The 16,578-nt window shown below is 43.8% G+C and overlaps 1 protein-coding gene across 2 annotated transcripts in view; it reads left to right on the top strand.

Moving 5' to 3' along the window:
- Window positions 1–8,831: 8,831 nt before the first annotated feature.
- Tbc1d15 (TBC1 domain family member 15) overlaps window positions 8,832–16,578 on the top strand; it is a 55,373-nt gene continuing 47,626 nt past the window's right edge. For both annotated transcript variants that reach the window (XM_076553922.1, XM_076553921.1), the window contains exon 1: window positions 8,832–8,939. In XM_076553922.1, coding sequence (XP_076410037.1) covers window positions 8,910–8,939 — 30 coding nt within the window. In that variant the 5' untranslated portion in view covers window positions 8,832–8,909. The remainder of the gene's footprint in view (window positions 8,940–16,578) is intronic.

Below are 16,578 nucleotides of genomic sequence, written 5' to 3'. Positions count from 1 at the left end.
AACTTCTATTATATTGAATCTTCTCTGTTTTGTTTCTTAGTCAAGCTAAGGGGTGTGTCCTGGTTAGCTTTTATTGCCCATTTGACAAAAAGAATAATCACCTGGGAGGGAGTTTCCATTGAGGGATTGCCTAGATCAGCCTGGCCTCTAGCCATGTCTGTGAGGGGTTGTCTTGACAGATAATTGATGTTGGAGGGCCAGGTTTACTGTGGGTGTTACCACCCCTTGGAGGTGGCCCTGGACTGCATAATAAAGCTAGTGGGGCACAGGTCAGCCAGCCAGCCAGAGAGTAAGTTAGAAGTTGGGTTCATCAATGGTTTCTGCTTCAGTTCCCATTGTAGCTAGAGTTTTCCTGCCTTGCCCACAGTCAGGACAAATCTTTGTCATCCGCCAGTCCCACAGCCACTCAGACCCAACCAAGTAAACACAGAGACTTATATTGCTTACAAACTGTATGGCCATGGCAGGCTTCTTGCTAACTGTTCTTATATCTTAAATTAATCCATTTCCATAAATCTATACCTTGCCACATGGCTCATGGCTTACCAGCATCTTCACATGCTTCTTGTCACGGCGGCGGCTGGCAGTGTCTCCTTCCGCCTTCCTGTTCTTTCTTTTCTCCTCTCTTTTAGTACCTCCTATACTTCCTGCCTAGCCACTGGCCAGTGTTTTATTTATTGACCAATCAGAGTAATTTGACATACAGACCATCCCACGGCATATCATTTGGACACCTGCCTTGACCTTCCTTAATTATGGACTATGACCTAGACATAAAAGCCGAATATACCCCTTTCTATTGTTTTTGGTCACGGTGCTTGTGGTGGTTTGAAAGAAAATGTCCTCCAAAGGAAGTGGCACTATTAGAAGGTGTGGTCATGTTAGAGGAAGTGTGTCACTGTGGGGGAAGCTTTAAGGTCTCTTTTGCTCAAGCTTCCCTCAGTGTGACTACCTCAGTATGACTGTCTCCTGTCTTCTTGTCAAGATGTAGCCAGCACCACGTCTGCCTGCATGCCACCATGCTCCCCTCCAGGATGATAATGGACTGAACCTCTGAAACTCTGAGTCCCCTCAATTAAATGTTTTCCTTTGTAAGAATTGCTGTGGTCATGGTATCTCTTCACAGCAATAAAAACACTAAGACAGTGCTTATCACAGCAACAGAAACCAAATTAGAACCACTTGTTAATTAAAAAAAAAATTTTTTTAAGAGCCAACTTCTGGTTTCATTGATTTTTCTATTTTTCACTGTTTTAATCTCTATTTATTTCATTCTAATATCTTTGGGTTTAGTTTGACTTAAAGTGCAATAATAGTTGATTGAATCAGCTTCTTTCTAAATTAAATTTTGATCTTTATCAATGTGTGTGAGTGTATACATTTTAATAATACATTTTCACATTATTATATTTGAAGCTAGAATGTGTTTTATAGTTAAAATGAAAATGTTTTTACTTAATTGTTAGAATATTCTTTCTTAGTGGTATGCAATAATGTAACTTCTGGGGCTGGAGTCATAGCTCAACAGTTAAGAGCACTTATTCTTGCAGAGGACTCAGGTTTGGTTCTTAGCATACAGATGGTGGCCCACAACCATCTCTAACTCCAGTTCTGGGGTATCTGATTGTCTCTTCTGACCTCTGTGGGAACCACGCATGCACATGGTACACAGACATCCATGAAGACAGAATACTCATACCCATAAAATAAACAAATCCTAAATTTAAAAAAATGCAACTTCCTATTGACAGTATCTTAGATTTGATAAGTTGTAGGTGGAAGTTTCTCTCCTGCCAGCAAGTCTCAAAGCAGCTGCTTCCCAGATAATTGACTCTGAGGCTTAATATTACTTATAAATGCTTGGCTGGTAGCTCAGGCTTATTACTAACTAGCTCTTACACTTAAACCAACACATAATTGTCTATGTTTAGCCATGTGGCTTGGTACCTTTTCTCAGTATGACATTCTCATCTTGCTTCCTCTGTGTCTGTCTGGTCACTCCTGACTCCACTCTTCCTGTTTCTTAGTTTGGTTGCCCGCCTATACTTCCTGTCTGGCTACTGGCCAATCAGCATTTTATTAAACCAATTCAAGTGACAAATGTTTACAGTGCACAAGAGGATTATTTCACAGCAGTAAGTCAATGTTACAAAGACAGTCCCCAGCTCTCACTGATTTTTAGTCTTTATTCTTGCTCCTCAAATTCAGCCATTTTCAAATTTTCATGTTACTTTTATTTAGATTTCTAAGTGACATCACTATATATGTGTACAAAGATATACTGATGTAATTTCTCACTTTGTAGCTCAGGATCCCCTCAAGTTTGTGAACTTCAGCCTCCCCAAAGCTGGGGTTACATGTGAGCATTGCAACTCCAGGATTTAAAAAGAGCCACCCAAGTCAGTATTTTCTCCTGGTAATACCTTTCTTGGAGTCCTTCACATTGGTTTCAGTTCAGCTTGGCTTCTTTCATTGGTGGATGCAGAACTGTCACTTAGACAATACCTCTGCCCTTGTCCTCTATGCAGAAGGAGTTCAGATTCAATCCATAAAATCTACTTACTTTCCCCTCTGATTTCCACATCTTTGTCTTCTGACTTTAGGTTCCAAATCATATCCTCAGTTTACATTGAGATATATATATATTCATTTTTAAGTCCTGAGAGCTCAGTTTGGTTTCCTGAATATTCTTGTATCCCTTCTTCCTTTGAGCCTAGATTTCTCCTATTTATTCTCTCTGCCTGCCAGCCCTGCCTATTTCTCTCTCCTACCTAGCTATTGGCTGTTCAGCTCTTTATTAGAACAATCAGATGTTTTAGACAGGGAAAGTAACAGCTTTACAGAGTTAAATGCAACAAAATAATGCAACACATCTTTGCATCATTAAACAAATATTCTATAACATAAATGAATAACATATCTTAAATTAATACTCTACAACACTTTTCCTCCAAAGACATTTGTTATAACGAAATGGCCTGTTGTTCTGTCCATCATTTGTCTTAGATTGCTTTTTGGTTATTTTTGTCTTGATCCCTACCTTCCAGATTAAAGATTTCCAGGTTTGAGGATATCTTACTTAGTGTTTCTATTGCTGTGAAGAGACACCATGACCACAGGAACTCTTATAAAGGAAAAATATTTAATTGGGGTGGCTTACAGTTTCAGAGGTTTAGTCCATTATCATCATGGTGCTGGAGTTGAGAGTTCTACATCCTGAGAGGCAGGCAACAAGAAGTGGTCTGTCTCACTGGGCGTGGCTTGAGCAAATATGAGACCTCAAAGCCCGCCTCCACAGTGGCACACTTCCTCCAACAAGACCACACCTACTCCAACAAGGCCACACCTCCTAATGGTGCCACTCCCTTTGGGGACCATTTTCTGTCAAACCACTGAAGAGGGTGATCTGGCTATGACATCTGCCACTCCACTGATCATCAGGATTGGTTATGCTCATTTGGCTGACTACAAGTGTGCCCCCCTCTTTCCTCACCACTCCATGAGCATCCCTCCTGAATTTGGTAAAAGAGGACAACCTTCCCCAATAAAGGAGGACAGTTCTTCCTCCTGTGATAATGTAGCTGTGCTCCTCTGCTAAAACTTCCAAACAAGTTTTTAAGGTCCGGATTAAAGGTTTGCTTCAACTGTGCAATAGCTGTCCATTCCTATTTAAGCGAATGACATTAAAAACAGGCTGAGGACTGGCGTGATGGCTCAGAGGATAAAGGCGCTTGTTGAAAAACTTGATGACCTAAGTTCAATCTCGAGAACCCATATGGTAGGCAAAATGTTTTATCTGTCAGCACAAGGATCTAATAGGAACACTGGAGAGAATGGGATTTATTAGAAAACCTATTAATGCCATGGACAGAAAAGCAACGTATGTGAGGTGTTGTTTGTTTTTACTCTTTTTGGGAGCCCGACACCCAGCTCCCAAATAAATCACACACAGAGGCTCATTCTTAATTATAAATGTCCGGCCTTAGCTTGGCTTGTTTCTTGCCAGCCTTTTCTTAACTTTAAATTATCCCCATGTACCTTTTGTCTCTGGGCTTTTACCTTTTTTCTACTTCTGTGTATCTTTCTTACATAGTTGCTGGCTGTGTCGCTGGGTGGCTAGCTCCTTGATCTAACCCCCAGATTTTTTCCTTCTATATATTCTGTCTGCCTGCCAGCCCCGCCTATCCTTTCTCCTGCCTTGCTATTGGCCAGTTCTTTATTAGACCATCAGGTGTTTTAGATAGGCACAGCAACTAACACAGCTCCACAAAGTTAAACGCAACATCAACAAAAGTAACACACTGTAGGACCCTGGTCTCCTCCCATATTGAGTAAAGCTGTTGCCTTGTTTGCTGACCTTGACCAGATGTCCTCCCTATTCAGATTCACTGCCGGTTTCCTTCTCACCTAACTATCACTGGAGAGATCACCGGAGGTTCTTTGTTCCTGTATCCTGCATTTGGTGTAAACAGCTTAGATGCAAGAATGTTCAGTAGCGACCTTCTGCCCTCCGGGGATCCTCCATTGTGCTGTAAGCCTGTATTTAAGGTTTCCTCCCTCTTTCAATAAATGGCATTTGGCATTTGGCACTCAGCTGTGGCAAATGTCTCGCTGTCTCTTGTCTCTTATTTTCTAATCTGCAGCCCCTAGCTCAGACATGGTGAATGGGTATCAGTAATGCAGGCGTTACTGCAACAACACATCTTACAATAATATTCCCCAACAGTGAGGTCTCGGAGAAGAGTTCAGGACTCGGCACCCAAGAAAGACAGCATAGTGGTGTCTCTGAGGACAGAAATCAGAACCCAGGTGGCAGGCATGGCTTCTGTTCTTCCAGTTTTTTGAGGATGGGGGAATTTTCACAGTACAAGCCTGCGGTCAGGCCCTCTGATCCCCATGTTGGAGGCAGGGAGAGGAGTCTGGAGAAGGGTTTGTCGCCACAAATCCTCTTTGATGTTAACTCACTTCCCAGGTGAGAGATCTGGGATATCTGTTAGCTAGATATCTGTTAGCGTACGTTGCTGCAGACATTGCAGCCTGAGCAGAGGCTAGATTCTGACATTCCATTCTTTTTTTTTTTTTTTTTTTTGGCTTTTCAAGACAGGGTTTCTTTTTGTAGCTCTGGAGTCTGTCCTAAAACTCACTCCGTAGACCAGGGTGGCCTCGAACTCACAGAGATCCGTCTGCCTCTGCCTCCCAAGTGCTGGGATTAAAGGCGTGCGCCGCCGCCGCCGCCGCCGCCGCCGCCGCCGCCGCCGCCGCCGCCGCCGCCGCCGCCGCCGCCGCCGCCGCCGCCGCCGCCGCCGCCGCCGCCGCCGCCGCCGCCTGGCTCTGACGTTCCATTCTTACAAAGGGAGGAGAGACCCGATCTAGGAGGTTGTCCTCTGATATTTGCACACATGCTGTGGATGCTGCTTTTATTCACATGTATACAAACACTACATAAATGTTTGTGGGTTTTTTTTTTCTTTTTTTTCCGAGACAGGGTTTCTCTGTGTAGGTTTGCGCCTTTCCTGGAACTCGCTTTTTAGACCAAGCTGGCCTCGAACTCACAGAGATCCGCCTGCCTCTGCCTCCTGAGTGCTGGGATTGAAGGCGTGCGCCACCACCGCCCGGCATGTTGTTGTTTGTTTTTTAAGCTGGCTAGAATTCTAAAAATGGAGGATGGCTTGTTGATCTTTGGTCTTTACGGTGAGAGGATTTAATTGGGTCATGTCAATCGGTACCGATCCTAGTAACACTTAGAGGTCTGGTTCCTCGATCAAGTCCTCAGAGAGGAATCCTGTAATCTTTGGTTTGTCCGCAAAACCCATGTTCTCCCCGTGGTCCTCCATTGATTAAGCCCTAAGAAAAATGTGTATGTAATGGAGTTTGTTGTTAAGGGTTCGGGAAATGAAGTGCTCAGTGGAAAGGCTGGTGGGCTCTTGATGGAAGAAACATGGGACAAGTTCCGAGGTCCATGGTCCAACCAGAAACTAAGGTGAGAGAGACTGGAATGGTAATTAAAGGGCAAGGTTTGGCCCGGTTAGTCATCACTTTGGCACAACTGACTAAGATATGTATCTGGAATTACATTTCTACTCAGCCATAAAGTAGCTTGTGACTTTTGTAGGTCATTAACCTCTAGGAGATTTAATCTCCTCAACTGACAAACATGGAGAGGCATCTCTAAGTGCCCTCCTAGGTCTAAAGTTTCTTTTTTAAAAAATAAAGATTAATTTAAAAAATTATTTATTTTTATTGTATGTGCATTGGTGTTTTTGCCATGGGTGTCAGGTCCCCTGGAACTGGAGTTACAGACAGTTGTGAGCTGCCATGTGGGTGCTGGGAATTGAACCCTGGTCCTGTGGAAGAACAGTCAATGCTCTTAACCATCTGAGCCATCTCTCTAGCCCCTGGTCTAAAGTTTCTTTAAGGTGTTTACCGTTCAGATTATTTTGCAGCATATGTTGACTATTTAGAGAATGACTATGTAGCTCATAGGGACAAGCTCAGGAATTTTGAAACTACTCATTTTTGGGGAAACAATTAAAATGTATATTGCATGCTATTTTTAAAGAACGCTCATTGCTGTATGTATGCACATATTTCTACTCTAGCCCAGTAAACAGCTAGATCCTGAAAGAAATCATGTTGAAATGCTAGCCTGTGTCTTCTCTTTACAGACAGAGGTATCACCGGAGAAGGAAAGCTGATTCTCTTTACCTTGTGTTAATACATAACTGTGCTGTTCCAAAATGAGGGGCCAGCTTTAGTTACATACACACTTAGTGTCTGGTTAAGGGTCAGTCTAGTCATTGTAGAAATAAAAAGCATAGTTCCTGCCTTCCAGTAGTACACAGCATAGTAGGAAGCCAGTATTTGACAATGTGATACATGGGAACTGGGAAACTGATCTGGAACTGATGTCTCTTTGGGTTGCCTATCAACACCTGTTTTGAAGTAGTCCCTGGATTCTTCTTTGGATCTTTCATTATATATATATATATATATATATATATATATATATATATATATATATATATATATATATATATTACATGTATTTCAGCCTGGAACTCACTATGTACATCAAGCTGGCCTTGAACTCACAGAGATCCACCTATCTTTATTTCCCATGTTCTGGAAATAAAGGTATGCACCACCATGCCTAGCTCATCAAATTTTGAGTGGCGCTGTGCTACATGATTTCCTACCTTGTCAATTAGAATGTCATATCCTGGGGCTTACAGCCATTGGCTCAAGGACAGAAGCCATCGGCCAATCCAATCCAATCCGTTACAGTCAGAAGCAATTTTACAATGTCTTACTTTGTCACCCAGGCTGGCCTTTAACTCAGTAGGTAGCAAAGGATGGATTTGAACTCATATCAATCCTCTTGCCTCAGCATCCCAGAAGGTCACCATGTCTACTACTCAGAATGAATTTCCTAACAAAGTGTAGTGCATTTAGAGGTCATCAGATTTAGGTTACAGATAGAAAATTGGTTCTGAACAGGGAGAACTGAGAGATGAAGCTAATATTGTAAGACAGGAATAGTTCATGAGGAATCTCTTTCTTTCTTCGAATCTCTGATGCTTAAGTGTTCAGAATCCCTAACAGGGCTAAGCAGGCATTCTCGTTTAAGCACCTCCCTCACTGATTTGATTCCTGATATTCGAAAACCCTGCAAATCACGTTTCCCGCTGTTCCATTTGGTTGCCACTTACCTCAAGTAGCCTCAAAAGTCTTTAACTCAATGGTGCTCAACCTTCCTGACGCTCTGAACCTTTTACATAGTTCCGCATGTTGTGCTGACCCCCAACCATAGTATTTTCGTTGCTACTTACTGTAACTTTGTTGCCGTTATGAATTATAATGTAAATATGTGATATTCCCGATGGTCTTAGGCGACCCGTGGGAAAGGGTTGTTGACCCTCAAAGTGGTTGCCACTCACAGGTTGAGAACCCCTGCTATAACTGCTCTTGAGGTGTGAACACAGGATTACTTCAGTGGGTCCAAGGGGCTTTTACTTCTGTACTGGAGCTGGGTAAGTCTCAGAGCTCTCCACGAGTAGACTCGGACATTTCACATTACTGAGAAGGAATTAAAAATTGGTCTTGATATTTTTACCAATCTGTTTCCACACATTGTTTTGGGGAGATCCCTACAACCACTACACGCACAAGCCCTCCTTAACATGCTGTAGCTTGGGTGAATTCAGGAATTGAAATCACAACCACTGAGCTGAGTCGGAGCTCTAAACTATGTGCCTTGGACTCTGCAACGGTGAAGGGCGTGGTAAGGAACCACAGTTCCCATAAAAACTGGTAATGCCCAAGGTCATGCGTGAGTGGCCGCAACAATTCCTCACGTTCAGAAACCTCTAAATATGAAGGGGGAAAGTGGGTGCCCCAGCTGGAGGGTCTGGAGATCAACGCCAAACCCAATTTTACCGTGACCGGTTTAAAGCAAGAAAGCCTGGGGGGGGGGGCAGCGTGTCCTGGGTCTAAACAAGGGGCTCCTTCCATGACACCCCCCAAAAAAGATGCGGCGTCCCTCGAGGTGGAAGTGTCACGCTCAAGCAAACGTCAACATCCTTAGGCTGCAATTTACCAGCCTTCAATTAAATGAAAAAAAAAAAAAAAGGAAAGTGGGGGCGGGGGAAGAAAAAAGACATGCGCAGTGCGATACCAGAGCTGCTCCACCCTCTTAGCATCCTCACCACGCATGCGTCCGGAGGCCTGCCCCGCCCCTGCCCCCGTCCCCGCCCCCTCCCGTTCCCGCTTCTCCCCGCCCCTTTCCCGCCCGGATGTCATCATTTTTTTTTCTCCCCCCCCCCCCCCAGCCATCGGCCGGATGTTGTTGTGAGCCCGAGAGACACGTGAGGCGGCTGCGCTACGTCATCACCAGGCACGCGCGGGCGAACATGGCGGCGGCGGGCGTCGTGAGCGGGAAGGTGAGTTAACGGCGCCGGGGCGGGCGGCGGGAGAGTTGGGGACTGGGTGGAGTCGGGGAGCGGGGTCGCCCTGGCGGCTGGGGCTCGGCCGCCGCCGTGGGGTAGCGGGCGGCGTCGGCGTCCGGGACGGCCCGGGCGGCCGGGCTCGGCGGGGGCTGTCAGCTGTTCCGCCCGCCCGAGGGGTGGACAGTTCCTGCGGCCAGGCCGCGCGGGCCTCGGCGCTTCTCGCCCGGCTCTGCCCCGGAGCGCGAATCCGCGCCTGCCCGCACCCCGTGATTCTTGCTCTTCCGATGCCAGAGCCCACCCTTTTTCTGGTTGTCCAAGCCTTGGAGGCGCCACCCTGCCTTGGCTGAAGCGTCTATCTCGTCCCCATCTCGAGGAGCCGAGCTCGGCAGCGCTGTGCTCCCCGGAGCTTGGGGGCCTCTTGGCCAGCGACCCGGGTGGTTGATGGCTGGGAGCAGCAAGGCGCGTTTCCACGGAGGGCGAGCCTGGGCGATCGACACCGGCCCAGGCTTAGCTAGCTAGTCAAAAGGCTTTTGTGAAAACCTGTCTTTCCTAGACGTCTCCCGGGGGGGGGGGCGTTTCTGTGGGGGTGTCTGTCAGGGCTGTTTTGCGGAGGGTTGTCAGTGACACCCTCCTGGTGGGTTGGGAGCTAGCATTAGGTGCGGAGGAGATATTTTTTTCTTTTTAAAATATATATTGCCAGTTTACATTCAGAGGGAGGGCTTTTGCCTATCTAGGGTTATCTGCTTCTTGACATGCACCTGGCGTGATTTCCCAGGGCAGAGTTATTTCGCAAACGTCCGTGACAGACTGGTAATGACTCAGAGAACACTAAGGACTCTTTACTGGTTGCGGATAGCTTTCACTCTTCCTTCAGCTCCACAGATATTCTCCTGGCTGCATTTCACCCCAAAGTTTGAATGATTTCAACACGTTTGTGGAGTAGCAGATTGGGCTGTGGAGTAACAAATAACGACCTTATCTTCGCTGTTGATCTGAATTGTGACCTTGGAAAACTGGAGAATGAAGCCTTCTCTGTTTCTTTTTTATCTGCAGAATGGAAGGGAGGCGTGTGGTACTGGAGCGCTTAGGAGTACTGAACAGACAAGAATGTATATGTGTACATCTTCTTGCTCTTTCAAATAATAAGTTGGGCATCCTTTTGGGATTACTTATATCCTTGTCAGTTTTAGCCTTTTTTTTGTATTTGAGGTGAATGCTAATCATCTCTTGACTCGTTGCAAATTAGAAAGTTACCCTGTTGATGTTTTCATTTGGGCAGATCTAATCTGGCACTTTTCTGTCATTGTTTATTTGTTTTGTTTTTCCAGACAGGCTTTCTCTGTAGCACTGGCTATCCTGGAAATCACCAGATTGGCCTTGAACTCAACAGAGATCCGCTTGCCCCTGCCTCCCAAGTGCTGGAATCAAAGGTGTGCACCACCACCACCACGACCACGACCACGCTAATCTGGCCCAGCCCTTTCTGAGACATCTTTACAATTTAAATTACACTCTTCTTTTCCAGGTTGCATTGTTTCCGATAGAACCTTTGATAAAGCAGTTGTGAAACATATGGTGCTCTCCCCCTGCTACAGCTGATGTTACTGTTCATGGACTTCTTAAAATTTAAGAATATCAGCTGGGTGGTGGGGCATGCCTTTAATCCCAGCACTCAGAAGGCAGAGGCAGGTGGATCTCTGCTAGTTGGAGGCCAGCCTGGGCTACAGAGAGAAACCCTGTCTCGAAAAACCAAAGAATGTCTTGTATTTTGTAACTGCTTCATCACCTTATTTGAATGAACATTCATGTCTATTCCCATCAGGCCACTGAAACTGTCCTTCCTATACTAAAATAGGCTCTCCTTTTCATAGGCCGTCTTGATCAGCAAAATGTATGGAGTCTTTCCTTAGTAAGATATGTTCTGTCTTAATCATTCTGGTGTCTTCATTCTTCTAGCTGCCTGTAAAACCGACTTCACGGCATTCTGCGCTGTATTTTTCTTTTTCTTTTATTTTTTATGCAAAACTGTCCTTTGTTTTATCAAAACGGATGAGACATCTTTACTTTGTTAAAGAATCCAAACTGATGACCTTGCCATGAAAAGACACATGCCTTATGATTTCCCACTTAGCTGTCTTTTTGTTCAGACAGAGGGAATGTGGTAGATGTGAGTAGGCCAGTTTTTAATCTCTTTCCCGTCTCTTCCAGAGTTCAGCCTTGACTATTGTTTAGTTCAGAATTACAGTTGTGGATGTTATAACAAAGTCACAAAAGATTCAGTTGTGATAGTTAGAAAGGACAAGACAAGCCCCATGTTAAAGGAGCAGACGCTAGGTTGCCAGCTCTAAATGTCAGTGTTGACATCTAGCATGTAGAGTAACTGTAGAACCCTGATTTCCTTTGCTGTGAGGGCCTGGGGGGTGGGGGGGATGAAGGCAGTTAACCGTTTTTATCAGAGTAGGAAAGAAAGGTAAAGGTTAAAAGCTGAGAGTGGAGCCAACTTTGCGTCAGAAATAAACCACATAGTAGGGACTTCAGCCAAACTCATCTCCCTGCTTCCGTCTCCTTGTCTGTAACACAGTACCTACTTTACAGTAGGGTTTTGGGGATTAATGACTAACTATATTGGAATGTGGCCAGACTTTAGTAGATGCTGGGCAAGTGTTACTCTTTGTCTCAGTTTCCTTGAAATTGATTGGTTGGATATGGCAGAATTTTAAAACTCATATATTTTTTGATGTGGGGGTGGGCTTTATTTTCAGTTATCTCTTTTTCATCCTTATTGTTTTAGGAATTGAAAAATATCATGTTTCAGAAGTGTTACCACTTCGGTTGTGAGCCTCGCCTATAAGACCTGAGCCATCTGTGCATGGCAAAAGGTCGTAGATGGTTTGATGATGAGTAAATGTCATTATGCTATGGCAGTGGTTGAGGAGATAGTCCTCATTGCTTAGGATCAAACTGGGTTCAAGTGCTTGTAGTTGTATGACTTTGGGAAAATTATTTAGCTTTCCTGTGTCCATTACCCACTTTCATAAAGTGGTATCAATATACTTCCATTATGGAGCTGTTGGTGGATTAAAAGTTAATACTGCAGAATGTGTACAGTAGTTCTTTGCCTCAAGCCTGTGCTCAATAAACATTAGCTGCTATTTGCTGCTAAGGAACATCTTTCAGGTTTTTTTTTCAAGATTTTAAGGTTAGTATTGGTTTTGGATAGTTATTTATTCATGCTGACAATTTTCTACAGTACATAATATGTAAATAATATAGTTATGAAATAGAGGAAAGTATATAATGTTGGGGACTAAATGCTGTTGGTTATTTAGTTAAGCTCTAGTGAGCTACTATTTGGCTGTGTTTTCTATCAGCCAAAGTAGAGAGAAATCTGTTCAATTGTAAGAATTTGGGACTTATGATAGAATAAAAGACCTCCCTCCAAACAAACAAACTGGTTTCTGGAGATTAGACCACAACACTTGGTCTCCTGTGACTCTTTTGTACTGTGTAATGGAAGTGTGATTACATAGTGTGCCTGTGTCCTTTTGGTGAACGGAAATCCAAAGCAGAACCACCCCCAAACATCCTGTAATGCATGCCAGTGCATAGTTTAGTAAATACGGAGCACCAATATTATGTATTGGGTTCTCTGATGGTTGGTCAGTTTGTATGTCTTAGGTTTCTATTGCTGTGATGAACCGCCATGACCAAAAGTGACCTGGGGAGGAAAGAGCTTAGTTTAGTTTAGAACTCCCAGGTCACAGTCCAACACAAAGGAAGTCCGGGCAGGAACTGAAGCAGAGACCACAGAAGAACACTGCTTGCGCCTCTGGTTTGCTCAGTTTGCTTTTCCTAAAAACCCCAGGTCCACCTGCACAGTGGCCTGGTCCCTTCGGCATCAATCACTAATCAAGAAAATACGTTACAGGTTTGCCTACAGGACAGTCTTCTCAATTAAGAGTTTTCTCTTTTGAATGACTCTGCTTTTGTCAACTTGACAAAAAAACAAAAAACAAACGAACAAACAAAAACCCGACCAACACAATGTGGATGGGTCCATTCTTGAATATATTGCATTTTCTTGGAATTTTTGAAAGTGGGATTGAGTTCGATTGACAACCCTGTTTAGTTCTTAGAAGTTAGCTTATCTGCCTTGCTGTGTACTTACAGAACCACATTATGGAAAGGGGACCAAATAGGGAGGGTGACATGCTCCTGTGGATGTTGAGATAAGAAGGAGAAACATTGTAACAACCATTCTGCTTCAGTTTCTACAGATGAACAGAACTGAATTAGCTGAATGAAAGAAAGGAAAAAAGATAGCTTGAAAGAATTTTGGCATGTGTATATATCCGTTCTTAGGGCTGACCATTTGGTATAGGATAACCAATGGGTGTGCTCTTCCTGGAGAAGACTGTTTCTCCTGCTCTCAGCCTTCCTTAGTTGCTTCAGTTTTGGGTCTAGAGTGGAGACCTAGTGAGCTTTCCTCCATACATTTTAGCATGTCTATTGTCCGTATTCAGCTCATGTTTGGGCAGTCATCTTGGTGAGACTTAATGAGTGTGTAGTTTCTGACACTCGTAGGAAATACACTCTCACAGGAAACTCCCTGGACTTTAGCTCTTACAGTTTTTCTGTACCCTCTTCAAAAATGGTCCATTGGACATAGGTGCGGCGAGAGGGTTTTGTAGATGTATCCACTGGGACTGGGCTCCAACTCTGTATTTTGGTTGGTTGCGGTTTTCTGTAGTGGTCTCTGTTGTGAAGAGAAGTGTCCTTGGTGAGAGGTGAAGACTGTACTTAGGGTGGGTGTAAGGACAGATGTTGTATTGTTGTTAGGATTGTGCTGCTTTAGTCAAATGGTGTGTGTAGGTTCTTCAAGATCAGTGACTTTACTAGCCCTGGGTAGTTGGCTAGGTTTCCAGTACCAGGCCAAGTGATTTCCCTCTTGTTGAGTGGGAAAAAATGCTTTGTTCATTTTTTTGAGGCAGGGTCTATCGTAGTTTAGTTGGCCTTGAACTTGCTAGGTAGCTGAGGGTGTCTTTGAACATTGGATTTCCCCAGCTTCACGTCCCAGATTCTGGGATTACAGGCCCCCTCCACCGTACTGGGTTTTCTTGGTTCTGGGACAGAATCCTTTGCTTTGTGTATACTGGGCACTCTATCAGCACCCCAAGAATATTCTTGTATCTAGTAGATTTTCCTGGAGACCTTTATTTCCCTTAGATGAAATTGTATACTGTGGTAGTTAACTAGGGTCCTAGAAGAATATGCTCTTTAAATTTTTTATGGTATTCTTTGGCTTAACAAAGCCAAAATTTGGATACCAGTTATTATGCTGGGTTCTTTGTATGTAAGGGTGATTAAATATGGATTTTGCTTTGTTTCGTCTCCTTGGTTTATTGAGACCTGATCTCATACTACAGTCTGGTCTTGAACTTACTATGGAGCCCAGTGCTAGCCTGCTTTCACCTCCTGGTGCTGGAATTACTGTTGTTTCTCACACTGGACTTCAGATTGTATTGTTTAAAAATTTTAATAATATTTATTATTGTGCATATGGGGCATGATACAGCATGTGTGTGGAGGTCAGATAACAGCTTTCAGGAGTCACAACGTAAAGGCATGGTCCTCGCCCACATGGGAGCCTCTGGGGTTGAACTGGTTGCCCTGCCTGCTTTTTGTGCCTTTCGTTTTTTTGTGCTCCAATGTATATGTCATTGCCAATTTAAGAGAGGCCATTCATTGAGTCGTTTGATGACTCCTCAGGCTGCTAAGTTGTTTTTCTCTCTCTCATGGCTGACATTTTTGTTGTGCATACTGATGTCCGTAAGAAGCCACAGACCTGCCTTTCATTGAGTATTGCTACGCTTCTGTGTCTCAATGGCTCTCTCAGAATTTCCAGCCGTACCTCAGTAAATAACCTCTCCATGTCTCAGCTGTATCTTTGACTCTTCTTCCCTTCACCTCCCAAAATTAAATCACAAAGTCCTATTATTTTGACTTTCTAAATATCTCCTAGCCATCTACCTTCCCTTATTTCTACCCCCACTGACTTAGTTGATGCTGTTCCGAATCCCTCCACTTGGATTATTGCAGCTGTTCATTATTGGCCCCTTAGACAACATACTGTCTTAGAAAAGGCAAGGCAGACCACAGCCATTCCCCTGTCAGAACTCTAGTGGTCTTTGTCTTCAGGATAAACTTCAAACTCCTAAGTTCCTTAGCTGGAGTTGGAGAAATAACTGAAAATGTCTTCTTCCTCCAGAAACTGAAGATCAGGCTCTTGTAAATTAGGTGAGGTGGAATGGGCAGTGGGTAGAAAGAAAGAAGAGTCTGACAGTCTTGTGCTCTTTTGGAGGATTGGCAGAAATTGTTTGTAGAGAGGAGGGGAGTCATGTTTGAGGAACTGTATTCACATAGAAAACACATGAGATTTTCAGGGAACAGGTAGACTCAGTGGGCACAGGCAGAAAGATTGTGTCAGGAGGTGTAATGTCACCATAGAGGTGAAGGGTGGAGTCCAAAGGAACTGGAATTGTTATGATGTAATCAGATGTATAGTTTATACAAATGAATTGTAGAGCTACTTATTACACACCTTACATAAAGAATTAGATGACAGATTGGAAGAATGTATGAGAGCAAATGACTCCAGATAAGGTGAGGGACCAGTGTCACAGAAAGGCTGACAGATTATAGTGTATCGGGTCGGGATGGGGAAAGGCCTTAGGGTGATTGACTGGTTGAGATGGTAATATATGAAGAGCAAGTTTATGAGAACAGAATAGTTTAAGATGCATGTGGCTATGGAGGTGGGAATAGCAGTGAGGGGCTTAGATGCTGTGGAGCCCAGCAACATGTTTGAGCTCATGGTGGCTTTCCTTGGGGATACTTTCTGTAACTAAAAGCTTAGATTGTTTTCTGTAGATTACTTGATAAAATTCACACGACTAAGTGAATGTTATTCAGTAGCTACTGAGTTTCCATATTTGGAGAGATTTAGGGCAAGAATTTTACCTTAATCTTACTAATGAGTATTTTAGTTGAATGCTCTCCATTTATCTTTAGTTTTTGAAAGTGGTTGGTGGCAATATAAATAGCTCAGTTTCACATCAGTATGGAAACTACAAAAGCCCACCACCGTGCTGTGCATGTTCTCGTTTCAGCTTTGCTAGAGCATGGCTTTACATTCCAGAATGCAGAAGGGCATCTATTTCTGTCTGCCAAGTTGAATGTAGTTGCCTTGTTGTCTAATTTTTGCTCTTTAATTTTAACTTTTGTTGTTGGATGGAGGTCAGCAAATTTGTTATAAAGCATTGCTATTGCCCCTCAGCTCTTTTGTTTAATTATTATTACCATTGTCCTTCTTCTCAGCATCATTTGAGCAGCAGCAGCTCATGAAAACCAGGCTTGGCCCTGAACTTGTTATGGCTGAGGAGGACCTTTAACTCGGTCCTTCTGCCTCAGCCTCCCAAGTGCTGGGATTATAGGCGTGTGCTACAATTCCTGGTTTTAGAGTTATTTTAATGATCTGACTTAGCTGCTTTGCTATTAGTGTTAGTAGGACACCATTAGAAGTTCTGTAGGAGTGCAAGCTTGCACGGCAGACCTGTGGAGGTTTCAGAACAAT

This window comes from Peromyscus maniculatus, chromosome 18 (assembly GCF_049852395.1).
Source record: "Peromyscus maniculatus bairdii isolate BWxNUB_F1_BW_parent chromosome 18, HU_Pman_BW_mat_3.1, whole genome shotgun sequence".
Classification (NCBI taxonomy): domain Eukaryota; kingdom Metazoa; phylum Chordata; class Mammalia; order Rodentia; family Cricetidae; genus Peromyscus; species Peromyscus maniculatus.
This window is presented reverse-complemented; position numbering and strand designations above follow the sequence as displayed.